Source organism: Podarcis vaucheri (genome assembly GCF_965113315.1).
Source record: "Podarcis vaucheri genome assembly, chromosome: 6".
In the NCBI taxonomy this organism is placed as follows: Eukaryota; Metazoa; Chordata; class Lepidosauria; order Squamata; family Lacertidae; genus Podarcis; species Podarcis vaucheri.
The window spans coordinates 76,354,955-76,382,898 of NC_138764.1; the positions used below are offsets into that span (position 1 = coordinate 76,354,955).

At 41.6% G+C, this 27,944-nt stretch overlaps 1 protein-coding gene and 1 long non-coding RNA gene across 4 annotated transcripts in view; one reads left to right on the forward strand and one right to left on the reverse strand.

The window, feature by feature from the left end:
• LOC309535524 (deoxynucleoside triphosphate triphosphohydrolase SAMHD1-like) lies at positions 1–25,629 on the forward strand. 3 transcript variants are annotated; one of them, XM_082228653.1, is made up of 16 exons: positions 1–1,166; positions 3,509–3,575; positions 4,961–5,030; positions 7,146–7,306; positions 9,606–9,721; positions 9,801–9,871; positions 11,056–11,211; positions 12,499–12,599; positions 14,367–14,475; positions 17,408–17,499; positions 18,042–18,157; positions 20,411–20,550; positions 22,209–22,304; positions 22,412–22,516; positions 22,803–22,940; positions 23,602–25,629. In XM_082228653.1, exons 1-16 carry the CDS (start codon positions 959–961, stop codon positions 23,731–23,733), a joined length of 1,878 nt encoding a protein of 625 aa, XP_082084779.1. In that variant the 5' UTR covers positions 1–958; the 3' UTR covers positions 23,734–25,629. The 3 variants fall into 3 exon arrangements, with proteins under 3 accessions (XP_082084779.1, XP_082084781.1, XP_082084780.1); XM_082228655.1 differs by lacking the exon at positions 1–1,166 and adding an exon at positions 1,243–1,388; XM_082228654.1 differs by lacking the exon at positions 1–1,166 and adding an exon at positions 1,495–1,578.
• LOC309535535 overlaps positions 1–27,848 on the reverse strand; it is a 41,682-nt gene extending 13,834 nt beyond the window's left edge. Inside the window, exon 1 of the long non-coding RNA XR_014221273.1 lies at positions 24,860–27,848. This is a non-coding gene — a long non-coding RNA (uncharacterized lncRNA). The remainder of the gene's footprint in view (positions 1–24,859) is intronic.
• Positions 27,849–27,944: the final 96 nt, after the last annotated feature.

Consider the following 27,944-nt stretch of genomic DNA (forward strand, 5'->3'; position numbering starts at 1 on the left):
TACCTTTACCTTTTTAAAATTGCTTCTTAGAAAGAAAGGCAACATATTTAACACTAAATAAGAAACATTTCCCTGGAAGAGTTTAGTTACGGGCAGGGCCTGTAAGTTACTGAAGGAAATGTGGCCCTTTATATGTCCAGCTGTCCTTTGTCAACAATAAATTGTCGGGAGTTTTTGTGTTGAATATATGCTATATGGTAATTTATGGACCTAATAGGTATCTAAGGCCTTTTGCACAGAACAAAATATGTCTTTTATCAAAGTAATTGTTGAACTGAAATACAATTATCTTATATTTTGAAAATGTATATCCAGTTTTTGTTTCCTTTAAATTTTTGGGGGGCCCCCAAGAGAGTGGGGCCCTAAGCTATAGCTTGTTTAGTTTACACATAAATCCTGCACTGGAGATATGGTGTGGATTGCGCAAATGGCAGGAGCTTGAGCCACGGATGGGGAATAAGATTCCCTCCAAAGGTCTGCAGCTACTGGCCATGCTGCATAGGGCATAGCTGTCAACTTTTCCTTTTGCTTGCGAGGAATCCTATTCGGAATAAGGGAATTTCCCTCAAAAAAAGGGAAACGTTGACAGTTATGGGATGGGGACCAACCACAGGTTCTCAACCCCTGAGCTTTAAGCCCCATCCTTGCCCCCTCACGCCTTCCCCTAAAACTCCAGCTCTGCTGAGGGAATCTGGCTTATCAGCCTCACGTCCAACCAGACCCTGAACTCTCTCTCCCTCCAAAAACAACACAGAACCACCCAGCATAGACACAGAAGCCGCAAGCCACGCAGGCCGCCTTGACTGGAGGGCTGCCGTCACGTGACCCCCGGCCCTGGCGGGAGGCGTCTTGCTGTACAGTAGTATCTGAAGGCAAGGCCGGGTGGTTGCTCAGTCTCTCGTCTCTACCGAGCAGGCTGCTGCTGCTGCGCGGTGTCCCTGCCTGGAAGCCGAGGGCGATGTCGAGCGGGAACGGGGAAGGAGCCTTCAAGCGGCCCCGGCCCGCCAGCCCGGGCGAAGGCTTCCACACGCCGGAGAAGCGCGTCTCCGTCTGCCGCGCCCCGGATCCCTGCGGGAGTCACCCGCGGGACTGGGGCATCGATCAGGTGTGCGAATTCCTGCGAAGCAGCGGCTTCGAAGACCCGGAGTTGCTGCGCTGCTTCCGAGGTAAGCGGGGGGCGGGATGAGCGGAGAGCCGCTTCGCCTGCGCAGCCTCGTTGCGCCGGGAATTTCAACCTCGGCGGACCTTAAAGGGGGCGCCCGGCTGAGGCGACGCTGCTGCCGCCGCCGTTTCCTCCCTCGAGCGGTTCCCGCTTCCTGACGCCGTGAGGAGAGGCGGTTATGAAGTGGATTGCAGAGCCGGGGCATAACGGGCTCCGTCGCCTGAGGGTAGGGTTGGCTAGTCACGGCTGCTGCTTTGATTTCGCGGTGGTTCTGGAAAACCAGTAGGAAAATAGGAATGATCTCTGAACTTTCCTCGCAGGTCAACTAGGGGGCCGACGCAAAGAATATATATATATATATATATGCGCACCCTGAGGAGACTTGCTCTCCCGGTGCCCCAGAGGTTCGTCTTGGCGTAAGTTCCCAAAGGGGAAAGGCTATTCGTTCTGAGGAGTAAGACCCAGGATGGCTTGTTCTGAAGTCAATGGCCATAGGGCTACAGTATTATTATTATTATTATTATTATTATTATTATTATTATTATTATTATTATTTGAATGTATATACTGCCCTATACCCAGGGGTCTCGGGGCGGTTCACAGAATAAAATCAACATTTAAAACTACAAAATACGTAATAAAAATAAAAACGACAACCCAATAACTCCCCCCCAAAAAAACCCCCACATTTTAAAAAGGCTGTGTCTTAAGAGTCATTTGCAGTGCAGTCTACTCTGGAGTAAGGTCCATTGAGCTCAGTGGGATTCACTCCCAGATAAGTGTGTTTAGGGTTGCTGCCTTAAATCCCCTTTTCCTTTTAACTTGGGTTGTATTTATTTATTTGATTTATATGCCGCCTTTCCTCCCAAAGAAGGAGCACTTCTTTCTCAAACAAGCCTTTTAGTTAAAAAGGATTGCAGGCCACCCCAGTCTGACTCAAATAACTCTACTCTGGCCTTTTGTCTTTCCAACAGGGAGGTAGACCCACCTGTTTGCCCTCTGGCACAGAGCCGCTGCTCTGCTTTGTTCCCTTAGTGACCCATCTTTAGCTGTCCATTGGCAGTACAGGATCATTTGTGCATTAACCAGCATCGATATGTTCTGTCTCTACTTGTAATGTTCTCAAAGAATAAGGAAATAACATCAGAGGCACATATTCTAGTGGGCGAAAGATATATGCACCAAGTATGAATCAGAGGATCGCCAAAGCATGTGCCATCAGGACACAACATCATTAAAGCTAGAAGTCAGGTCATTTGTTTATCCAGATCTAAAAACTCCCCACATTAGTTTTCATGCATGCACTTTTGGGTTGGGGCAACTAGCTAAAATGTTTTAAAATATTTTTAACAATTCTAATTTTGGTTCCTCTGTTTTTGTCAGGTTGATGTTGGTTAAATGTTTAGTTGGGGTTGGCCGTTAATTTTAATTTGGGTATAACTGTAAACTATTATTGTTATTATGTTTTAGGAGGCTAATTAGGTTAGTTAGCTTATGCCCAGTGCAAAATATTTCAGGTTGCACCAAAGCATACTTGCAGAAAAGAAATACTGGTGACTCTTCATGTGAAAGTATGAATGAATAGTGGCTTATTCCTGCATTGCAGGCAGTTGGACTAGATGATCCTCAGAGTTCCTTCCAACTCTACAATTCTATGATTTGAGGAGGAGGATGATTTATTTATTAGATTTATACCTGGCACCAAATGAGTACTAATTGGAACTCATGGGTCTCCTGTAAAGCAGGAATCAGAAATAAAGAAGAGTGTTATTGTTCTTAAATAAAAAACTAAAATAAATTTAGATTTAGTTACAGCATCAAAGCAGCCACTTTACCTACTGTTACCTAGTGGTGGTTACAGAAACCGCGCCCCCCCCCCCATTTGTCTAAGGAGGGAAGCATGTCCTCCAAGTAATACCAAATATGGCTTCTATTGATTATATGATTCTATAACATATTAGATATAACTGTAGGGTCATCTAGTCCAACCCTCTGCAATGCAGGAATCTCAACTAAAGCATCCATGACAGATGGCCCTCCAACTTCTGCTTAAAAACCTCCCATGAAGGGAGTAGTTTTCTGGTACAGTGTGTGATGCACAGTGGGCTGCAGCTGGATAGGGAAAACAGGAAAATTCAATGGTGCTCCATTCTAAGCTGTCTTTCTATTCATGTAAGACATCTCTGGGTCCAAGAATTCAGAATAGCATAGTTTCTTAATGTTCCTTATTTTTCTAGTGATTTTCATTTGTCATCTGCCCAGAGAATTTTGAATTATCAGGAATTTCAGAAATATAAATGTTAAGAGTAACGGAATAAGCTAACTGTTGTCTCCTTATTTCCTCAGGGAAAAAAATTGCTGGTTCATCTTTCCTTTACCTCACTGAATCAGAACTTGAAGAAATGGGAATTGGGTAAGGGAAACTTAAAGCTATTGACATTTGAATTTGGCTGCAATCCTATATGTACCCTGTGAGTAAGTCCCATTGAATTTAGTGGGACATACTTCTGAATAGTCATACATAGGCTTGGACTGTTTGTGTTTCTAATTCCTAAATGGATCATTGCTATATTTTGTGCATACCTTGAGCTTTGTACATTTGCTAAAGAAATATAGATTAGTGACCCTGATCTTTTATCAGCAGAGGAGGAGTGAAGCTGCCTTGATTTCAACAGTGGTTCACATTAATCTGCAGTTCTGCTGTAATGAAGATTTAATGTGACATGCAAACCAAGCCAGTATGCAAAGCATTTTCATGAAATCAGGAAACTGAAACAGGACTTGAACTTGCCATATTGTGTTACATAATTATTGCAACATTAATCATCATAACAATGGATGTTACCTTTCTTCTCTGCGATCTCACACTTGACAGATGTCACTAAAACTGTATTGAAAGAATACCTTTAATATTACCATAACACCTCTATTCATACACAATTTATGAAAAACACCTTTTTACACAGAGGGCTACTGGAATATTCTGCAGTTTTTGGTAATTAAACATATTTGTTGTTTATGATGCAGAAACGCACCCCTTCCAGACAGATTTATGGCACTACTTAACATGCTAAGACAAACCTTGGTTTAGTGAGATGGCACAGGCTTCCAGAGAGCTGCTTATAGCCACTTTCTCCTCCAAAATTCTTTTTGCTGCCATGCTGTCGTAAGTCAAAATTTTGCTTAGCATGTAATCCAGATCAGGGCACATGGTTAGCCGCTCTACTCCCTAACTATTTGTTATTGCTGGTGGTTAGCTAGGTGAGAGGTTAACCATGAGCCCTTGTTTGGATTACATGCTAAGCAAAATCTTTGCTTAGGTCATTGTGGTACAACAGCAAAAAGGACTGGGAAGGAGTAAAGAAACTGTGAGGTTCTCTGCAGGAGCCTGCATGTTTGCACAGTCTCATTAAGCAAGGTTTACCTTTGCATGTTGTTTAGATGAGCTTTCCTAGACAAAACCACCATCAAATTAATGAAGCAAATATATGTTTGTGACTGTGTGTGCAGAAACAGATGCATAGTCATCTTCTTTTGTACCACATTGGCAAATATTGGGTACAGATTATAGTTTGGAGAAAGTATGTTTTAAAACCACTACAGTTTGACATCTGAATAAATCTTCATGGAATTGGTAGTGTTTAAGAGTATTCGGTTTCAGATCTTTTGAAGATCTTTTACTGAAAACTTTTAAAAATGTTTGCACTGAACAGTAGCGATTAACTTAATGTTAGCGTCCACTAGATTATTTAATAAAATATGGAACGGTCAACTTAACTTATACTTGATCACTTTCAGGACCGGAGTGAGACAGAACCTTCTGAATTGTCTGAGCAAACTGGGACAAAGGCATGTTGACATAATGAAGGTGAGAGAAGCATTTACATTAATCTGAAAGCAATGTTAGTCTATTCCCAAATTCTTTATCCTTGAAAACCCATGTGGAGGACAGGTTAGGGACCAATAATTTATTTAGGTTAATTACCAATTTACCAATGGCTGTATGATGAGACTATATCTTCTGATTGTCAGGAGACTGGCACAGCTGAACTTTGTTTAGCCTCAGAGACCTTGAGATCAAAAGGCTCTCCCTCAGTTCCCAGGCCTCCCAGGCCTCTCTTACGCATACCAGGCTCCCAAGTTGTAAATTACCTGATAGCCTCCTTTACCTTTTTACAACCCAATCCACACTCAGGCCCCCAACTGTGCCAGGGTCTACAAATCAGATAGCATCTCATCCTGCCTAGAGTCAAGATGTAATTGACTCACACCTCTAGAGACGGGAGTTTTACCTTCCAGCGTTTGACATACCAAGATTTTCCAACTTCACTACAGGGTGTCTTCTAGTTTGTCTTGTATTTCTTGTGTTGACAAAGGTTTGTTATTTTTATAGAAGTCTACTGGACGATATAAGCCTTTGGTTTGCCAGGTTTTTATCTGGAGGTTTTGTGCTGCGTGATGGAATAACGGGTGGTATGCCAGGGGAATTAGTGGGGATGGAGTTGGGGATAGTTTGCCTATTTCTGTTTTCCATGCTTTGAGCACGGTCTGTGTGTACCTGTTAAGTGTTGTGTGAATTTTCCTTAGTTTGGGAGGAGTGGGTATTCTGTGCTGCAGGTATTTTCAATTGTGTCCCTCTCTAGGTGTATTCATTGTTTTGTCTCATCTTCTAGTATATATGGGATTATATGGCGTATTTGGTTGGCACTGTAATGTGCTTCTATGTTGGGGATTCCCCATCCTTCTTCTGAGGTAGGGAGGTGCAGGTATTTGGGGCTTATTCTTGGTTTTTTGTGTGAGAAGATAAAGGAGTAGTTTTCTCTGCCATTTGTGGAGTTGGGATTGGGGAATCTAGATTGGGAGGGTTTGGAATAGGTAGGTCAGCCAATTGCTTTGAGGGGGGAAATCATGTTTTGCTTGGTCAGAAATTCTCCAATGTTTTTGTTTTTTTTGTTTATAGCTTAGCTCAAAGAACAAATGTATGATTTTTTTCTGAAAAAAATTATCTGAATCTGGACAAACTTCTTATCACATTTCATGTTCTCAACATCTATTTTATTTGTGTGTGCTACTTGTCAGTCAGTTAAGAAATTAAAACCTTTTGTTTTATGGCAGCCATATTGGTGGCATCCGTCTGTCTCAAGAGACAGTGGAGTGTGCCTCCAGGGGTGAAGTCAAATGGCTGTGTTAGCAGCATCAAAGTGACCTCTCCAGGATGCAAGCTTGGACAGTATATATGGAGGTCCTTGGATGCCCAGATGACAAGATCCCACTCTCAACCTCACTAATGTGGTTCAAAGGAAAGCAGAGCAATACATTTGGCACCTGCTTGGCTGCAGGAGTTGCCAGAAGGATGCATACAAGGCGCCATCCAACCGTCTTAGGGCTCCACTCTGGATTTGAGTAGGGTTTACTCCTTAGTCTTTTCTTCTCCCAAAGATATACCTCAAGTCAGTGGAAGATTGGGGTTGGTTTTCCTTCTCCTAGATCAACTACCTTCCCAGGTTGATGAGGTCCATCTGCCCCTCACTTCCCTCTACAACATGTGCAGTATCCACCTTCTTGACTGTGGGGCCTATTGGTCTTGTTCGCTAAATCTGCTGGAGCTCATCTTGGCATACAGGGGCAGCCATATATGCTTTTCGTTATCCGGTGATTGTACTAGCTTTTGAGTACAGTGGTACCTTGGGTTACATACGCTTCAGGTTACAGACTCTGCTAACCCAGAAATAGTGCTTCAGGTTAAGAACTTTGCTTCAGGATCAGAACAGAAATCATGCTCCGGCGGCAGCGGGAGGCCCCATTAGCTAAAGTGGTGCTTCAGGTTAAGAACAGTTTCAGGTTAAGAACGGACCTCCAGAACGAATTAAGTTCTTAACCCGAGGTACCACTGTATAGTGAAAGCAAGTGAAAGTTAAAGTGTTTTCTTCTGGTGCTTTTCATATATCTGCAATAATTTTACAATTCGTTTTACATCTTCCAGGTATTTAATGACCCCATTCATGGTCACATTGAAATGCATCCTCTTCTTGTTCGGATCATTGACACACCTCAATTTCAGCGTCTAAGATACATCAAACAATTGGGTGGCACTTATTATGTTTTCCCAGGAGCATCGCACAACCGTTTTGAGCATTCCCTTGGGTAAGGCACAAGTTCTTTTTGCAGATCTCTGTTTTTCTTGAACTGGTATACGCCACCACTCAGGTTACTGCAGACTGGTTGCGCCTCTGAACATAAGTAATTGCAGTTTCATTGAATTCCATAGCACTGCTACTTGTAACAGGGAGTCCTTGGAGCACCCCACAATCGCCTAACCTTGACTCTCTTAGGTTCAGGTCGGGGTCACAAGCAAGAGACTTCAAAGCAGGACATAGAAGCCAAATAGCAGCCAATAAGCCTGATGTTTATTGTTGCAATAAACTACAATAGTACCTCGGGTTACATACGCTTCAGGTTACATACACTTCAGGTTACAGACTCTGCTAACCCAGAAATAGTGCTTCAGGTTAAGAACTTTGCTTCAGGATGAGAGCAGAAATCGTGCTCTGGTGGTGTGGCGGCAGCAGGAGGCCCCATTAGCTAAAGTGGTGCTTCAGGTTAAGAACAGTTTCAGGTTAAATATGGACCTCCAGAACGAATTAAGTACTTAACCCGAGGTACCACTGCACTACAAAGATGAAGCAGCCAGAAGCCTCAATCAGCGAGTTACATCAGTATTTCAAAGGTTCTCATAATACATCTTGGGATGCATCACTAAGACATCATAGATATGTCACAGAAAAGGTGTGGTCTCAGAACCTGAGATCCAGGCATGCCCCTGTCACTCAATATAGTCTTTCACACTTACTCCATCACAGTATAAAGGAAAGTATTTACAGTTTCCAGGTCCCTGAGTCAAGTCAAATACACACCTTTGTCTTGACCAGGCTTGATTCCACTATGGGGTGGTTAGGCATTGTGATTGAGATGATTATCTGTCTGACACTCTTGGGGCAGAATATCAGTCATGACTGCTTGGGAAGGCCCTGCAGACTCTTATGGTGGGCCCTCTCACCCTTCCCCTTATACCTCACTTCCCTGGATCCTAAAAGCCATTGGAACTGAGAAGATTGATACAACAAGTGATTTCTTATGAATTTTGAAAGTTTTCCCATTGATCTAGTACATAGATACATTTATCAGTGAATTGCTACATTTGGTATTGGCACTTTCCCTGTTTTCCTTTGTTGGAGACCTGTTACTCAGCGGTGAGTCAAGGCTCCTGAGCTGAGCTTCCCTTGCAGATGCAATACCTTTGCAGATAGGTTGCTGTTTTCTCTTGACACTAGGGGATTTGGTTTGACAGGTGAAAGGCAGGGACATGTGTGTGAGTGAATGGTTTGGTAATGTGCAGCGGAGACTCTTTTGTCTCTGCCTTGTGTGTGGGGGGGGGTCTCTCACCCCCCTTCCAATTTCCCGGTAACATACTTATGGTAACTTCCATTAAAGGAGATTTACATCTAATATATCTGTAAAAGTTAGAAGTACCCTTCATCTCATATGCTGGTGTGTTCAATATTTGGTTTCGTGAGGATGTACGCTCACCAAACCCAAACTCAACTAAGTAAGCAGATTTTCTGACACTGAGTTTTCCCACTAAAACTCATGGATGAAAAGAAATGCTGTTTGCTTAGACAGTAGGGCTGTGTTCTTGCTTGCTTGCTTTCCTAAGAATGCACTTTGTTGGTGGATAGAGAGGCCTGCTGATGTGACTGGAACCTTAAAAAAAAAAACATTTTAAGGCAGCATTGTATGAAATTTGCAGGCATAGTAAGAGAGGAAGTTTAATTGCATTTCCTCCCCTAGTTTATTTTAAGCAATTTCAGCCGAAGATATGTTTTTCCCCCAGTCTTAGCACTGAGCATCACAGCACTGAAATCAGGGATAGACCACAGCCTGCCATTTAAGAGTACAAAGCAGCCCCCCCCACTTCAGTGCTGGTGGGGGTGGGGAAAGGCTGCCTTTTAACTTCCACAGAGCCTTCTCTGCAGAGTAAAAAAGCAGCATTTATAGTCATTCTACCCTAGTGCTGGGAATGCTGATTTTGTTTGTGTGCACATTTATACATGCATGTTTGTGTGCGAGTGTATGTTTGAGTATTGGACTGCATGTGTGAGAGAATGAAAGTGTGTGCTATGTCCTGTATGTCAAGTGAATGTGGGTGTTTGTGGGTAGTATGTGTGTATACATTGGTCAAAGCCATCACTGGCATGTGGGCCTTGGAGATGTGGCTGACCAGCAATGTGGTCCTTGGACCAACCTTGCTCTATAGGTTTGCAATTCACGAGCTGAGTATGTTTAGTAGTATTTCACAATATACAATGTGGGGCAAGTTTTTATTTTATTTATAACCCTAAAATTCAAGAACTGGAGAGCTGAACCTTTTGCCTTCTTGCAACAGGGTCGGCTATCTAGCAGGCCGTTTGATCCGGGCACTGCAGAAGCGACAACCAGAGTTGGACATCAACCATAGGGATATTTTGTGCGTCCAGATTGCTGGTCTTTGTCATGATTTGGGTAAGCCACTTCCCAAATATCTTAATGAAGCAATTTATGCACGCTAGGTAAAGATGAACTGCATAATTCTTACTTTCAGGTCATGGGCCATTTTCACACATGTATGATGGAAGATTCATCCCTCGTGTTTGTCCAGGAACTGCATGGAAGGTGGGTATGCAACCAGTTATTACTGCTTTCTTTTTTAAAGGGAATGCTGCCTTGCCTAAAAATATGTTAACCACATTTAACAACTATAGTGTTTTATAGTCAAAGTACCCAGACATTTCCTGAAGTTTTTTTTTCCTTTTTAAAAGTTACCATATTGGTGAAATATAGTCACTAAAATTCCTACTGTTTACCACTCTCTTCTGCCTTAGTCAGATGCCACCTGGAGCACTGTGTCTAGTTGTGGGGGTTGAGAAAATTGGGTATGTTTAGCCTGGAGAAGAAGAGACTGAGAGACACTATGATAGCCATCTTCAATTAACTGAATGGCTGTCACATGGGACATGGAGCAAGTTTGATTTCTGTTGCTTTAGCCTTAGCGGGTAGGACCTGAACCATTTGATTCAAATTACAAGAAAGAAGATTCTGACTAAACATGGAATGGACTCACTCAGAAAGTGGTGAAGTTCATTGGAGGTTTCTAAACAGGTTGGATGACCATCTGTTGGTGATTGTTTACCTGCTTTGCAAGAAGTTGGACTAGTTGGCCCTTGGGGTCCCTTCAACCCCACAATTCTTTGAATTTTCTCAGTCCTTTCTTCTCACAGAGATTATGTTCCATTAACCTTTCTAGGGTCTTCTTTCAGTGGCTTCTCTGCTTCATTTGCTGTTCTAAGAACCTTTCTATTTTCAGCCATCTCAGGTTATTGAACATTCCATTGTTTATCAGGAATTAGTGATTTCAGCAGCTGAGCTGCAGCAAGAATGTGAAACTAGGAAACAACTCTTCTCCCCCCTGCTGGTATTTGTTTGCTATTGCAGCAGTGGGAGATCCAGCATTATCCTTGAATGAGGGAACCTGATTTAAAGAAACTGGCTTGTTTAACAAGCTAGTTAAATTTGCTTTTTATGGCACTTTAAATATTTTGTTTTAAACCAGAATCCCTGGATAAAATCTGACATTAAGCTGGGATTTTGCAGAAGTGAAAATGAACTCTGTTCAAGCTCCTGTGAGGGGAGCAGGAGCACACACACACACACACACACACAATGCTTTGCTTCAGGCTCATCCACCTGACATTAAACCACGGCGTAATGTTGTCTTAATGTTTTTGTATACAGTTATGATGGCTTGTTTTGACAGCATATGCTGTGATTAATAATAATTAAAACTTCCTTTTTTGTAGCATGAAGATGCTTCTGTTAAGATGTTTGAACACTTGATTGATTCCAATGATCTAAGACCAGTCTTGAAGTATTATGGTCTCAAGCCGGATGAAGATATAGACTTTATCAAAGAGCAGATAGCAGGACCCATTAAGACTGAAAAAAACAGTAGTTCAGTAAGTCTTCTGCTTTGTAAATACTGTGCAATTTAATGGAATAAAATGCTTAATAGCATTATATTTTTTGAAGGAAAATTGACAGGTGTTGCATGTGGGAGATTCATTACTTTTTGTGAACCATTGGTTGTTGTTATAGATCTTGAAGAGGGGCCATAGTTCAACAGCAAAGCATATGCTTTGTGTTCAGAATGTTCCACTCTGTTCTACCATTTCCAGTTAAAATATGCACGGCAGCAGAGCTGGTTAATGCTTCTGCATGAGGCTTTGGAGAAACGTTATGTGTTAGGGTAGATCAAAGAATGATCTGAGCTGCTTCATACTTCATGCAATTCTGTGCATGTCTATGCAGATATAAGTATTGCTGAGTAAGCTTGCAAAAGACAGAGGTGCATCGAATAGTTCCCTTCCTTTTGGATGAAGGGAATGTTTGCAAGTGACAAAATAATAGGTCACCCTGCAGTTTATCCTGGAGAGCAGCAAAAGGCGCTTCATTTGCTTATACTGATATTTGGATAAAAGTGAATTTTTATTCAATAAATATTTTTCTGTACAAATATAAAAATGGCAGCCACCAAAACAATGCAAAATATGTTAAAACAGCCAAACTTTTTGATCATCTTTAAATGCCACCACAAAAGCAAGTACACTATAAATCAAATAGTAATACTGTTTTTGCAGCCCAGTTCAAATTAACTGTTAAAAGTGACTGAGGGAAAAATGGGTTTCCAGGGTCGGATTCAAAATATAAAGCTGGAGTTTGCCCAATACCACATGGAATTGAATTTCCTAAATGTGCTGCTATGGCCAACAATGTCCTGTTCCGTGTGCTTGCCAATCTGATTGAAACCAGTTGTCCAGGAAGGATTAGTACTACTTAGACCCAAACCAGACAATTGACTGATAAGAATACCATGGTCAACAGTTCAGGAGAACCAATAGGGCTGTGCTCCTTGCAAGTCTTGTGATGTTTTTTGCTCCTCCCCCTTTTTCTAAGCCGCTAAGCCGCTAATAGCCTTTTAGCCACTAAGCTGCTAAGCCTTTAATAGCCGCTAAGCCGCTAATAGGGTTGCTTCGCAAGACGAAAAAACCACTAGACGAAGAGACTCGCGGAACAGATTATTTTCGTCTTGCGAGGCACCACTGTATTGGCAGGTATCAATTAATCTGTTCCAGCATGTGCAAAGAGTTCTTAGAACCCTGCTTCCTTGACAGTTTGGTGCTCAGAGTAGATTGCTTTATTGTAATGTATTATTTGCTTTTGGGTATTTCCACCCCTTTCTCCAGTGGCCTTACCGTGGGCGACCTGAAGAAAAAGGCTTTCTTTATGAGATAGTGGCTAACAAAACAAGTGGCATCGATGTTGATAAATGGGATTACTTTGCCAGGTATGGACCTTGCTCATTTTAAAGCATTTGGAAGATTTATTTTATAGATAAACAATACTGGGAATATTTTACCTATAGACAAACCAATTAATGGAATATCCTATTGGTCCAAGTTAAATGGGATATCTATCTTATCATTAAAGATATTTAAAATATCTTTAAATACTGTATGGTGTCATACCATATAAACTGTATGCTTTTTGGTTAACCCTGTATTTTGTTATATTGAAAACTAATAAAAATACATGAAAAAATATTTCTAAGCGAGAGAGCCATGTATACAGTCTGAGCAGGATATAGACTATGAATGAGGAACCTGTGGCACACCAGATGTTGTACTCCAGCTCCCATCAACCTCAGCCAGGATGGCCAATGGTTGGGAATGGTTCAGCAACATCTGGAGGGCCCAGTTCCCCCACCTCTCATATAGAGAGATACCTAGCCCAGGTATTTCTCTGTGTACATGTACTCCATGTACTTCCTATGATTTTATTCTATGGTCTTGTGTTGTTGTAAGCCACTGTGATATAGTTTTATGATGCAGGGCATATGAATATTTTTATAAATAAATTCAGTATCTATTTGCAGCTGCTGGGGGTGACCTCTACAAGATTTGGGGCAAGGCAGCACCATATGCTGATGATACCCAGCTGTTTCTCTGTAACATATGAACCAAGAGAAGTCATGCATATTTTAAACCAGTGCCTGGGCTAGATGAGGGCTGGATGGAAACCCTATGGATGGGCTGTTCAGCAGTTCTGATGGGTTTGCATTCCCTCTAAGGGCTGTAGTCTGGGGGTGCTCCTAGATCCATTGCTGTCACTAGAGACTCAAGTGACCTCAGTAGCTCATGGTGCCCACTACCAACTTTGGTAGGTTTACAAACTACAACTGTATCTGAATGAGGAAAAGAAGCAATCCTTGTTGGAGATAGCAACCACTCTCTGGAATACTCTGCCTTGGGTAATTCATGAGGTAGAGATCATAATGACCCTTGAACAACTTTTCACAATATATTGCCTATGTTTTCTGGACTGTGTCTGACTCTTAGTGTTTAATTTTTTTGCTTAGACTTGCTCAGTTTTATTTGTGAAATACAGCTGTGTTCTGTTTTTATCACATGTTTGTATTTTTGTTTTTATGGAATCCACTTGGAGATTTCACTATCTTAAGCAGTTTAAATAACATTTAGCAATATTTTTCAAACTAAACAGTGTCCCATTTCATACATCACTTTAAACCAAACCATGGCTGAGTGTTGGGGTTCCGAGGGAGGAGATGGCAGCTACTTCGCTCTTCTCTAGTTCTGCTGCTGTGCTGAGCTAAGCCATGGCTTGGCTTAGTGTGTCATGCAGGCGTGTGTTTTAACTTTTTCCAGTGAGCTGTCACTTTATTCTCTGGTTTAAGACCCTTGGTTTTTCCAGGAGACTTCTGAGCCAAACTATGGCTTAGTGCAGCAGAACAGCCTGGGAGGAGCAAAGCAAATGCAGGTTCATGCTAAACCACAATTCGTCTGAAGATAATTGCAGTTGCTATTATGGAAGTGTGTCTGGAGATTATATATCTATATTTTGGGAATATGAAAAATATAGAGTCTCAAAGAATCCCCTGAGAGTCCTTTTACATTATTTAAAGATGAGACCCCAGTGAAGCCATCTTCCTGATCCCTCCCCCTAATTTTAAAATGCCCCCCTTCCTTGGTCCATGCAACTCCTCAATTTGTAATTGAATGACCTTACCTCCTGCTTGTTTCTGGAATATATTTAGGGATTGTCACCATCTTGGAATCCAGAACAACTTTGATTATGTACGCTTCATTAAATTTGCTCGTGTCTGTGAATTTGAGGGAAAGAAGCATATTTGTACCCGTGACAAGGTAAGCTTTCTTGTGGAAAGTAGAGAATGCCAAGTAAAATAGTGTTGGCAGCTTGAAAAACTCGCCGTTAAATTTTTGTCTTTTTCGTTCTTCTATGCCCCCCCCCTTTTCAGGGAGCTCAGGGAAACTCTGTCTCATTTTGCTGTCACTCAGTGTTGAGAGGTATATTAACCTGAAAGCTAATGTTTACACAAAGCCACCCAGTGAGCTTTATGACTGTGGGTATAATGAGTCCAGATGGAGATAAACTTGCAGTCTGCTAGTGCTGCCTAAATTGAGAAGTGCACCTCCAAGTGAATAGGAGACAGTGCAATATATGTTTTCTCTGCTGTTTGAGAACAGAAAGTTTGAGGAAAAAATGGATTTTGGGAGCACAAGGTATTGGCCAAGCCATTACCTTTCATCTCAACCAGCCTCACTACATGTAGGGAGTATATAGGCTTACTATAGCATATGGGTGACCATGTGGTGATGGGTTGGAGTTGGTGTTTAAGGGCCATAAATTAGAACATAAAAAGAATCCTGCTGGATCAGACTAAAAGTACGTTGAATTCAACCTTACGTTCTTGCCATAGCCAGCCAGATGCCTGTGGCTGGTCCACAAGGAGGACATGAGCAGAACAACATTCCCCTGCTTGTCATATGCAGAGACTGGTTTTTAGAGGCATACTGCTTCTGATAATGGAGTTAATATAGCCATCATGACTATAGGTTTAGAGACAGTGGGTAGGGAAGGTTTGGGTTATCATGGAAGGCAGGTACAAATCGTCGCAATCTATTCTCTCTAGTTCCAGCATTAGTCCCCATGCATTTGGTTGCTCTTCCATGGTGCTCCCTGGTCTATGCAAGTCAAGTCACAAGCAAGGCAGAATGCTTAAAAGCTCTCTTCACTCCGGGTCTGCTTAGCGTTGCCCATCGCAAAATGAGCTTTTAAGATATGCTTTGTTTACTGGGCAAGGCCCACTCAGCACACGGGCTGTGGAAGGTTCTGGGGAGCTCACGAGATAATCTGACTTCCTGCGAGATTTCTCACAAGCATGCATAATCTTCCAGAGCTGGCATGTCGAACAAGCCTTGCCCAGCAAGTTAGACAGAGAGCCTAAGAGCTCTTTTCAAACCTGGTAACCCAAACAGCCCAGCACGAAATGAGCTTTTAAGGTCTTGGCCTTGGTTGCTGGGCAAGGCCTGTTCGACACACTGGCTCTTTGAATCCTGCGGATGCTGTCTCTCACCCGCTTGCTGCAAGGCAGCTCCAAGGGTTGGCTGGCTATATGTGTGCGTAAGAGAAGGGATTACTGTATTTTCATTAAGCAGAACAAACAGGAAATGTAACCACACAAAATTGTTTCAGTTACAAGGTTGTAGAAGGCAAAGCTCAGTACAGAAGCAAGGAAAGTATCTACCAACTTATGAGCATTCTGCTCTCGTATGCAAGGAATCATCTTATCTTAAGGATCCTGTGTTTCATGCACTGCTCCACTTTCCAGGAGCCCCCATGAGGCCTCTCCACATAAGCAGAAAGTAATCTTAATTGCAAAAATGACTACTCTAGTGTTCTGGAATACATTTTTATATTTCTTGTGCATGGATTATTTAGAAGTGTCAGGGGTTCAGGAGCAGAGACGCAGAAAAGGGAGGAGACAGAGAGCGAGGGGGAGGAATACGAAGGAAGGATGAGTGGGGATGACGACCCGAGATCCCCGAGCCTGTCCAGCGAGTCAGAGGATTCCCAGAAGGGAGCGCCAGCGGTCAGAGCAAGGGGGGAAAGAAGGGGGACACCCCAGGAAGAAGGGGACAGAGAGGAATCAGAGAGCAGCAGCTGGAAATCGGGACCAACGTGCCCAGCTGGGAGCAGCGGGGAGAAAGGGGACCAAGCATCAGGTTCCGGAGGCTTTCAGCAGGAGGGAGGGCATGAGTCAGGAGTAGTCACGCCCACATCAGGGAGCGAGGAAACGGTTAAGAGGAAGGTAGAAGGTTGGGCGGTCGCGCCAAGTTCAAATGCAGCGGAAGCTGGCGCAGTAAGCAGCCCGGAGAGTGAGCCAGGTCCCAAAGCCCGCCGCAAGGAAGCGGAAGGATCAGGGGGGTCAGCGTCAGAGGAGAGTAGGAGGGAGGAGACCCCGGGGGGCAGGAGGACCCAGAGACGGAAGGAAAGGCGCAGGAGGTGGAGCAAGGCTAGGGTATTAAGCTGGTGTGCAAGAGGCGGAGACTCAGACGGGTCTTCGCCGGTCTAACGCAGAAGACGTAGGGCTGCACATTGCAGTTCGGAAATGGAACCTGTAACCCAATAAAGACTCTTATAACGTGAACGCTGGCTAGCGTAGTCCTATGTGAGCTGGGACTGGGTAGCAGCCCTGACAAGAAGGGTCTAATTATTTCTATGTCCTGGAACCTTTTTTATTTTATCCCTAGTTGTTCAGCAACAAACATCCAATTTGAGGCATTAAAGTAGAATTGGCAGATTAAGGCTACAGTCGTATACACTCTCACCTGGCTACCGGGCTCATTAAATTTGGTGCAATTTACTTCTAAGGTTATACACATAGGGTTGCACTTGTGAAGGCTCTTGATACCAGATACTAAATGCTTTTTCTAAAAAATAAAATATTTTCAGGCTATCTTCTATTTCTGTAAAATTGCCCTTGAATCCCTGCTACCCATTCTCGGGCATTAATATGAGCATTTATGGGAGAGACTGTTTCATGTATTCCTGACCATTAAGTGAAAGGAGCAAAAGTTTGCTGCCAGCAAGTTTTATTTATTTATAACAACATATACCACTATTCATAAAGAACATCACAGTGGTTTACAACAGTCGTACATAAAACAAAAACAAACATTTTGTGAAGTACCTGCCCTGAATGTTTCATAAGTCTTGGAACTGTGGTTTTAATGTAAAAGATGAATAAAATACTGTTTTTATCTTGGACTTTAGGAGGTTGGAAATTTGTATGACATGTTCCACACACGGAATTGCCTGCACCGCAGAGCCTACCAACATAAAATTAGCAACATCATTGAAACTATGTAAGTAAGTGCATGTTGATATGCCCTAGACAGGGCAGTAACCAAATAAATGCTAGCCATTCTTACGTTAGTAGATTAATTACATTTGTATGAGCTTGCATATTAATTCATTTTAATAATGTATGACTGAAGAAGCAATGCTTCTTCTACAATGGTGCTTGCCAGCTACAAATATTTTTTAAAGAAGTGTTGCCTGATTTATTTAGGAATGTGTTTTAATTCAACCAATTTGAATTTAATTAATTTAAAAAAATTAATTAATATTAACCAATTGATCAATTAAAGGTTGTAGCCCTAGTTCTGGAGTGTCTCATTGAGAAACTCTGTTGAATGTCCCTGTCCTTCTCCTTAATCGTTTTTCAAAGTGGATTTTGATGACTAGAAAAAGTTATATGGTTTAATTTTTTATCAACTTTGGTGTTTTTGTATTACTCTTTTTTAGCCATAGAAATAAATTTCGAAAGCCATTGTGAAATCTTTGATCTGGAGTTAATATTGAAATTATGGATTCTTCCTCATTTGTGTTGCATGTTTCATATCAGGATTACAGATGCCCTTTTGAAAGCTAACCCACATATCATCATAAAGGGATCTGGAGGGGAAGAGTACAATATCGCTACAGCACGAGAAGACATGGAAGCCTACACTAAGCTAACAGGTATGGGCTTATTGGACTGACACCTAAATTCTAATTGCATCAATTTAGGAAGTATTTCTCTCAGGGTACCATTTTGTTATGGCACTTAAATGAAACATAGTGCATTGCTTTATGTAAATGAATTATATATTCTGCTGTGTGCATATGAAGGAAGTGAAGTGTTTGTATCACTAGGTCTGAAGAATTATTTATTTATTTATTTATTTATTTATAGTATAAGAAACGGATTTGTTCCCCTATGGCCAAACTTCCCCCTCTCCCAGTTTTAAAATTATTTAAGGGGTGGTTCGTGAAAGAGAAAAATAAAAATTTCCTCCTTTTCCCTGTCTCTCTTTTTACCCCTCTGTAAGCCATTAAGGAGCTTATTAGCTTCGTTTAATTTGAATAGGTTGATATATAACTGCTTAGGCAAATTCTTTTTTTGATCTATTGCTCCTGTAAAAATCTTGGTAGGATGAGTATGTATTAGATGGTGTTGACTCAAAACTGAAACCAAAATGGCGGTTGACTCGGGCTAGAGCAGGGATTGGCAAACTAAGGTCCCTGGGCCGGATCAGGCCCACCTGCGTCCTAAATCTGGCCTGCGCCGTGAAGTCGGAACCCGCTGCGAAACTGAGACTCCTGGCGATGGTGACGGGAGGAAGAGGCCGAGCGGCAGTGGCTCTGATTGGCAGAGACATCCCCATGCTGCGCTGAGGTAAACCAGGTGCAGTGTTTGATTGGCAGAGCCGCCACTGCTTGGCCTCTTCCTCCCACCGCTGCCGCAGCCCTGGTGCTCCTGTGGTCTAGAGAGCGGAGTGGACGAGCTCACTCTGCCTACCCACTTCATGAGAAGCATCGGCAGCGGTGGTGGCAGCCCCTGGGAACGTAAGCACAGCGCCTTCTTTCTCTAGGCAGGGAGGAAGCCCGTTTCATGCCACTTCCGCCAGCCTTTCGGTGAATGAGGCAGGTGGCAAACCGAGAAGGTGGCTGGGGGTGGGGTGGTGGGGGTGGGGAGGACGACTACTTGCCCCCCTCACAGTGTGCATAGGAATTCATATTTTTTTAAAAAAATGTAGTCCTGCCCTCCACAAGGTCTGAGGGACAGTGGACAGGACTCCTGTGAAAAAAGTTTGCTGACCCCTGGGCTAGAGAGTCCAGGGCTTAGCCAGGAACAGTGAGAATCTTGGAGCCCATGTGACTGTGTAGAAGTGAAAGATTTGTTACGCAAATTGGTGGCGGAGCAGGAAGGCAGGAAAGCAAATGGAGGAACGGAAAGGAAGCTATGAGGGATGTATAGATTTCTGGTTACTAGTGCTGAGCCCAGGTTTTTGGTGGTTCTTGGACAAGATGCCCTCAATGTACCCCTCTACCTCAGTAAGTATGTCCCTTCACTCCAGTGATGGCAGCTGCTCCTCTGCCTCATCATTGCTAGCTGTCTGGACTAAACGGTGGGGGTGGAGACGCTCTTTGTTCATCTCCTCCATGTTGAAGCAAGAGGCAGATGAACAAGCAGGCGGTTATTGTTAGTGGGGTCGGGGTGTCCTTGAGAGGTGCCCAATCTTGCCAACCCTTACACTGGACCTGCCAGTTTTCATAGACCCTTAGGAAATGCTTGTTTGAAAGTCAAGCCTTTTGCCCTTGACTACTTCTCACCATCCTAATCCCAGTTCTGTGGTAATTGAAGTTTTATTTACTAGTAAAGTACGAGTCAGATGTTTCTAGTTGTGCTCTTCTTTACTGCTGTGTATAGACATTGCACAAAACCTGGTTGTTTAGGAAGGTCTTTGGCTCAAAAAACAGACTATTCTTGTTATGACTATGTTAGGGCTCCTTTCCTTTGTGCTCTTTAGGTTTATGAATGGATATTTTTGGTGTGTTTTTTTAAAATGTTATTTCCTGATTTGGTTTCATTTTATGCACATTTTACCATAAACTACGTTGAGGTTGTTGGGCTTTGATTTGTTTGAGGATATAATTATTTTTCAAAAATGTTACCTTCTGGTGCCTTTCGTTTACTGCCAAAGCAGCTAGAGAAGAGACCCACAGAACTATATCTTAACCCTGTTGAGACACAGCAGAATCTTGGGGTTTTCCATCTGACTGTTGAATTGAATATGGTCTTGTGAGTTTCGTTTTGCAGATATATAAAATATCATTTCCAGTTGACTTCGATTATAATAGCATAAAAAAATTCTTACATTCTGACAGATAATACATGTTTCAATTATGCAAAAGAAAAACTGGCTTTAATGATTTGTTTAATACTGGCAGATGAGATCTTCTTAAGGATTCTTCATTCTGATGAGCCCAACCTCGAAGAAGCACGGGAAATTTTATGTAAAATAGAGCGGCGTGATCTGTATAAGTACCTGGGACAGACTCAGCCCCAAGAGGGCACAGAAATTACAAAGGTGGGAACAGTTTCTCAAGTTACATTGTTTTTTTCACTCTGCTAACTTGTTAAGTGTGATCATAGAGTAATGTACTGGTTGGTTTTTTTCCAGTACCAATTTGCTTACCTCTGGCTTCTATCTCTCTTTACATTAAAAAATTAAAAAATTGTCCAGTAGCACCTTAGAGACCAACTAAGCTTGTTCTGGGTATAAACTCTTGTATGCATGCACACTTCTGCAGAAGTCACCAGACCCTTATATATAGTGGGAGGGTGGGGTTTTTCTCAGAAGGGTAGTAGGAGATGGGTGATTGACTCAATGGGTATGGTAAACCTGTTGACTGTTAACGACTGCAATTAGTCCTACAAGAAAAAGCAAGGGATAGTATGCAGATGACCAAAAGTAGATTTAGCATATGTAATGAGACAAGAATCCAATATCTCTATTCAGACCAGGTCTCTCCATAGTGTCTCTTTACATACTCTCTATCTCAGTATCCCTCACAGATCACTAATATCTCCCCTGCTCCCCTATCTTGCCGCAAATGCCTTGCAAAAGCCTGCCTGAGCAGGTGCATGGTCCATGAAGTGCCTGGGGAGGCCATCTCTGTCACTTCTCTCTCCAGCCACGCCACAATGCAGAAACAACAACTACCACCTTCTAGACTGAAAAGAACCTTTGGAAAAGCCCACACCTTCTTGGCCAGCACAAGCTGACTAGTCATGATGCAACTGAGGGCAACATCCTTGTTGCATTTCTCTCCTGCTCCCACGTCCAAGCTGCTGAAAAAGTCCACTGGAGGCTGGGAAAAGCCTGTCCTTCCCTGTCCTTCCCTATCACATGGGCATCCTGCATGAAGTGAGTGAGGAAGGCATCCCCATTGTTCCTTCCCCTCCCCTGAATCCTGAAACAAATTGCCTTTCTGGGCAATAAAGGGAGTGGTAGCTACCACTCTTCCTTTCCTTTCTATGCCACCTTTGTCTCAAAATGCACAGGCTAGCAACTTTTTATCTTCCTCCATATAGCTTCAACATTCCCTCCAAAGAGTAGACGTAGGATTGTTTTTGCAGAGTGGAAACAGGCATGCTCTTTTAACTTCAGAAACAGCACTGCACAACAGAGCAATCAATATAAAGGCCACAGACAGGCCCCTTCTTCAGTAAAGCTCATAGGTATGTTGGCGTGCCAGAAGTGGTTTTCATGGGTGGTAGGTTGGTAACCCCTGGATTAAGCATTAAGTACAGGAGCTTCAATAGAGTTACTAGGTTTTTACAATAGTTTGCATCAACTTGTTGGATAACAACAACAATAGTAATAATAAATTCTTACCTGTACCCCGGTCATCTGACCGAGGTGCCCCAGCTACTTTGGCTTTCAACATAATAAAAGCACGGCAAAATATTGAACATTTATCAACAATAATAAAATGTTGCAACCTTCTTTCCTTTTTCTCTAATCGATAACTAATTTTGCCTTAGTCTGCCTGAAGAGAAGTTGTGACAGCATTAAAAGTCATCACTACTGAAGGTCATGGTATGGTGATATCAAATACCTTATTTGTCACATTGTACAGTGCGTGAGAGAAAATTATTTTGAAAATTAATCGTGGGTCTGGTTCATCAGTTTCTGAGAGTATGATTCAAATACACAAAAGTAAAAGGTTTTATACCCTGCAGGAACGGTGTAGTAAGATGGCTGAAGAAATTGCCGGGTCCCAGCCCAGTACATTATCTCACAAGCCTGGATTAAAGCCTGAAGACTTTATTGTTGATGTAAGAATGATCTCTTTAAATGTTCATTTTAAATTATTTAGATTTCTTAACATATGTGCCTACAATGCACTTTAGTACATTTTTATTTTTGACTTGCCTCTGTGAAGGTTATCAACATGGATTATGGAATGAAAAAGAAGAACCCTGTCAATAATGTGCGTTTCTACTGCAAGTCTGACCTCAATAAGGCATTCAGAATTTCTAAAGAACAAGTAAGTAAGGTTGGGGGCGTGTTTCTGCCTGTTTCATTACCATAGCATTTTAAAGAGTATCTGAATACATGTGAAAATGACTACAAAATTGCATGGCAATAGTAGCAACACAGTTCTAATATCACCTGCTATGTAAGTGCTCACGGAATGCAAATGGTTTTAAGGTAAAATTCCCCTGTGCAAATATTCCTGTAACTGAATGGTGCTGCTGAGAAATTTGTTGAAGCTTTTTCTGACAAGGTGATAAAATTAAGTGTATGTGACTTCTTTTTCCTTCTGTCTTAAGGTTTCAAAGCTCTTACCAGAAAAATTTGAAGAGCAGCAAATCAGGGTTTATTGTAAGACAGCAGATGAAGAGACTATCTGTGATGCTAAAAAATATTTCGTTCAGTGGTGTATAGACAAAAATTTCACTAAACCACAGGTAAGAAAGGTTTAACATTGAGAAGGTGCATCTCAATGTAGAATCATAGAATTGTAGAGTTGTAAGGGACCCTGAGTATCATCTAGTCCAATGCAGTAATATGCTGCTATTCCATACGGGGATTGAACCTGCAACTTTGGCGTTCTCAGCACCACACTCTAACCAACTGAGCTTATGAGAGTCAGATCTACCTCATTCTCTGTATTCCTTTTGTTCATCACCTGTTCATTCTTCCAGTCTCCTCTATCACCAACCCATTATTACTTCTGCACATTATGAACACAAGGGATTTGAGAATTCTAAAAATCTCAGAAATCTCATTGGAGGACAATCTAGCCTTTATGGTTTACTTTCTAAAACAACTGTAATACTACCACTAACTAGAAGTTTTGTATCTGTTATGTTTATTAATTTTCTTGCAAATGATGAGTACATAAAATTTGTTGAGAGGGAACTACCACAAATAAATGGGGTACAGCATGAGTCACCCATTACCTTTTCCTGACAGTGGGAAAGGGCAGTGCAATAATGTTTTTCTTGTAATATGTGTAAAAAGGCTCCATTGAGTGTCTTGCTCCACTTGACAAGATGATGACAGAATGTATTGACTGTTAATTTCCAGTGCACAACTGAACTTTTCTTCATTTTGATGCTTTGATAGGATGGTGATATTGTTGCCCCTGAGCTTACACCAATGAAAGCAGACTGGAATGTAGTCAAAGATGACGAAAAGCATGATTCAAAGAAAAACAGTTCTACTCCAAAGCCCAAAAAGTCACTTTTTAAAGACTAGAACAACTTTTCTGTTGAATGATTCTGGTTTGTACAACAAGGTTGTGTTATAAAAACAGGGAAACATGGAAAGAAAAGCATTAGTGGAAAATGTCAGTCTTAGCTCAGACGAGTTAAAATTCCATTTGTTGTAGATTTCACATGGACATTTGATGACCGGCAATGTTCTTATTTTGCTAATTCAAATTTGTGCCGGTGAAGAAAGGTCTACTTTTAAAAACAGGTTGTATCCAATGTTAGTCCTACTCAGAATAGAACTGCTGAAATTAATGGACATGGCTAATATAGCTCCATTAATTTCAGTGTGTTTGCTCTGAGTACAACTTAGTTGGATAAAGCTCAAAAGTTTTTGGGAAAAACCACAAAAACTGCCATTCTATTTCAAAACTTCTTTCATTTTATTAAGATCAACACAATAGTATAATTTCTCTACTATGATAAATGTTATATATGAAACCTATTGTGGGAAAAGGGAACAAGACTATGCCATTTGCCTATTTTCTGTTTATGATAAAAGTGGTTATCCTACTGTTCTTTTTAGCTGCCATCCCCTCAAATCATGATAGAGTCAGTATATGTTCATTTAGAGCTAAACATGCCTTGGCACAATCAAGGATATACTATTTTATAAAGTTACTTTTTTAACTTCGATGCTTACCTTTTATAGAACCCAACAAAATACTCGCAGTACCAAAACAACCAATTATTGAATGTATCCTAGCCATTAAGCACTAGGTAGAGAGGAAATGAGCTGGTTTGTATAGAGAGGCAAATTGCTGTTAAGAATCAGAAGCAAATTTCAGACTAGGGAGTTTTGCCTGTTACGTTTCAAACCGACCTGAATGTATTTTTAATCTCTCATATTTTCACAGATTTGTTGTCTTTGTATGGAATAGTATATATTGTTCCTTAAAATTTTTTTTGGGGGGGAGAAACACAGTTTTATGATGTGGCACTTTATGCTGACAGAAAATGGGTTTGTGTGTGAGAAGTGTGCTGTTAAATGTGAGAACAGAGATTTTCTGAAGCTTCACTTAACAAACCTAAGGCTCAGAAGAAATATATACACCATTTAAGAACTATGAATTGGGACAGAGAGAATGGCTCCTCGTTGCAAAAGGGACTACAGCAAAGGTACCTACTGTAGGAAGCTGGAAAGCCACTTTCACCATCAACACCCCCGGTGTTTCTTTCTATACTGAGCAGATTTACAGGACCATTGCAGGGGGGAGTTGAATCCCACTCCCTTCACCAGCAGGATAGTTCTACTCGAAGGAATGTTGGATCCATGCCAGTATTTAAAATGAAGTTGCGTCGTGGAGATCTCTTAAAACTTAGGGCTGAAAAATTAAACATTTAGGGCACTGTCAGGTGCTCTGTTGAATTTACTCCCAGCACATGGCACCTGAATCTAGAATTATTTCACCAGAACACACTTTCACACAACACACTTTCACACGAGCAGAGAGCTGTTCAGAAATATCCAACATTTCTAGTGGTGCAGTCAGAGTACGGGTAGCTAACCTGTGACCTTCCAGATATCAGTGAACTGCAACTGCTATAATCCCTGACTGTTTGCCATGTCTGGTGCTGATGTGAATTGGGAGTCCCAAAAACATCTAGACTAGATTATGCAAGAAGAGACCTCAAACTCAGTGGCTCAATTGTTTGAGCTCCGTAAGATTGGATTAAAAGAGAGCTGCTTGCACCCTGAGCCTTTGTTTTGAAATTAAATTGCTTCATAAAAACGGGTTAAGGTAACATACATAGCGCTATTCTCTCCAAAGCTATATTCAATTATCAGACTGGTTGGGATTATAATTATATATTTTGTGTGCCTGTATATTAATCTTTTTTCCTGTGCCTATCAGCTGAGTAATAAAACCCCTTAAAAACCCCTAATGGTCAATACCTAATATGTTCAGAACTTGACTGGACTTTTCAATGTGTTACAAAGAGCCAATTTCAGTAAAGTAAAATTCAAACTTGAGCAAATCTGGAACAATACCAATGGGCAATTTATCCCAGTTCATTTATTGGGACTGGCAGTAGGCACAGTTGGTTTCCTTTGCTTGCCACAGTGATGCCTTAGGAATCTGCCTCTCACAGCCCTGCTTCCTGTATTTCAGATTTTGTGCTATATTTTGAATTTTGCTCTGCCAAATAATGCACTTGGAAGGGTTGTGACTTTTTGATGACAGGAGAGGGGAGTGAGCTTCGAAAACAGTTGGGTAGCTTCTGCTGAAGAGCCAGGAAATTGAGTCAGAGGCTTCACAGTGATTAAGAGTACATCTGCACCAGAACTTTAAGCTGCTTTAAAACAAGTTTGTTGTGACTTTTACAGAACTACAGTTTCCAGTGTTCTTTATTGAAAGAGTACTTGCAACTATGTAAGATGTATCTAGTTCTCTTAGGATCACGGCTTTCAGGATTTCTAGGCTGAGAGGTAGGAGAGGTACATGTTCAGGAAGGCTTATGTCTTCATTATGTGCTTAAAAGGCAAACATAAGGCCGCCTCTACTCCACCCCTTCCTTACATACCTAATGCTTCTAAAGTATTTCACACCACATTTCTCTCACACCCCTGACATTCCCATCTGTTAAAAGTTTTTATTTATGCTACTAGACCTCTCAGCATAGCACAAAACAATTTGGACAGATTGTAGTCCTTGACTAGACGTCACATGACCTTGAAGTGTACAATGCCCAGTCTCTAATGAGGAAATCTAAGGGTTGGTTTGTTTGCTTTATAATTAATTATATGTTTAACACTATCGAAAAATCGTATTGTTCATATATTGACTAAAAATCATTAGGCAGCTATTTCAAAGCAATGTTAAAAGAATTGCTGGATCATATATCTAACCAGAGGAGTATCTAAGGGCATCTCTAGATGACATTACAAACAGATTATTCAAAGTGTGTTACTGATGCTGGATCTGAACAATTTAAATATCCTGTCCCTATAAAATGGATAAGCGACATCTCAGTCTCTAGAACAAAGAGGAGAAGCTCTTAAATGATAAAAGTAAAGTGACCTGATTTATACATGCATGAACATTGCATTGAATTATTCCTAGATGAAATGTGTACAGATTGCATAGAAAAGCAGTACGCCCAAACCGATTAAGCTCCGTCTGAGGTGAGTTATCTATGGCTGTTTAATACATGCAAGTTGTTGATTGATTGCTCAGTCACAGCATGCATGCAAACACAATCTGGAATAAAATAGTTGTGTATGGGTTTGCACCAGTGTTTTTAACTGATTAGTTTTTAAAGGTTCTGCGTGTTTCCATATAGGAACAATTTTATCAGTTGGCCTCTTTTTTAAAAAGTTGAGGAAAAAATGAATCTATTTACAAAATGAGGTCAGGGGTGTCACATAAAGTGACCCATAGGTGACAAAGAGGCCTGTTCATGTTGATGTACAAAATATGTTAGCTAGGATGTGAAGTTGATGCCATTTTCCAAAAACAAAATATTGTGTATAAAGTGCTATGAAAACAAAACATTGTGTATAAAGTGCTTCCCCACACACCCCCAAACAGGGAAAGACTTAAATCTCCCATGGCCACAATCAGCTAAATTGTGGGTAAGGAGGGAAAAGTAGACTGGTTACTGCTCAACAAACCTTTGTATATGAAATACACTATTATGAAGGGAAAATCTCTCTCATTTGGGGAAACTTCTTTTAACCCTGCAAATTGCCCATTCAAGAGTTGAATGTCATTGGTAGAACGCTACTTAGGAGGCCAAGACTAGCCTTGTGGAAAGCTTTCTATTGCCAAATTAGTGGGTGGTTTGAGGAAAGTGTACTAACTCCAGAGGATGACAATGTGGGCTGTACCTGCGTGGCTAACTAGGCCAGTGTTTAGCTTCAGTACCTGTGTGGTACTTTGCTGAGCATCAAAGAGATGGGCCTTCTCAAAACCACATGGTAAAGGTGCACTTGAAAGCACCTCCAGAGTTCTTGCATTCTAATGCTTATACGAAGTAATTCTATCACTAGCAAGAGCTGTAAGAACCGAGGAGGAGGGCAAGGAGCTTACTGCCTGGTCTGCCATTTGGCAAGTAGAGGTTAAGGCTGTGAAGTGTCTCTTGGATCATCCTTCCCTGGCAAGCTCATCTTTCTATAAGTGGGATAGTGGGGAGCAAAATTGCTAATGTTGGGTGAGAGAGAGATGAGGAAATTGCTGGGTTAATCTAGCATCT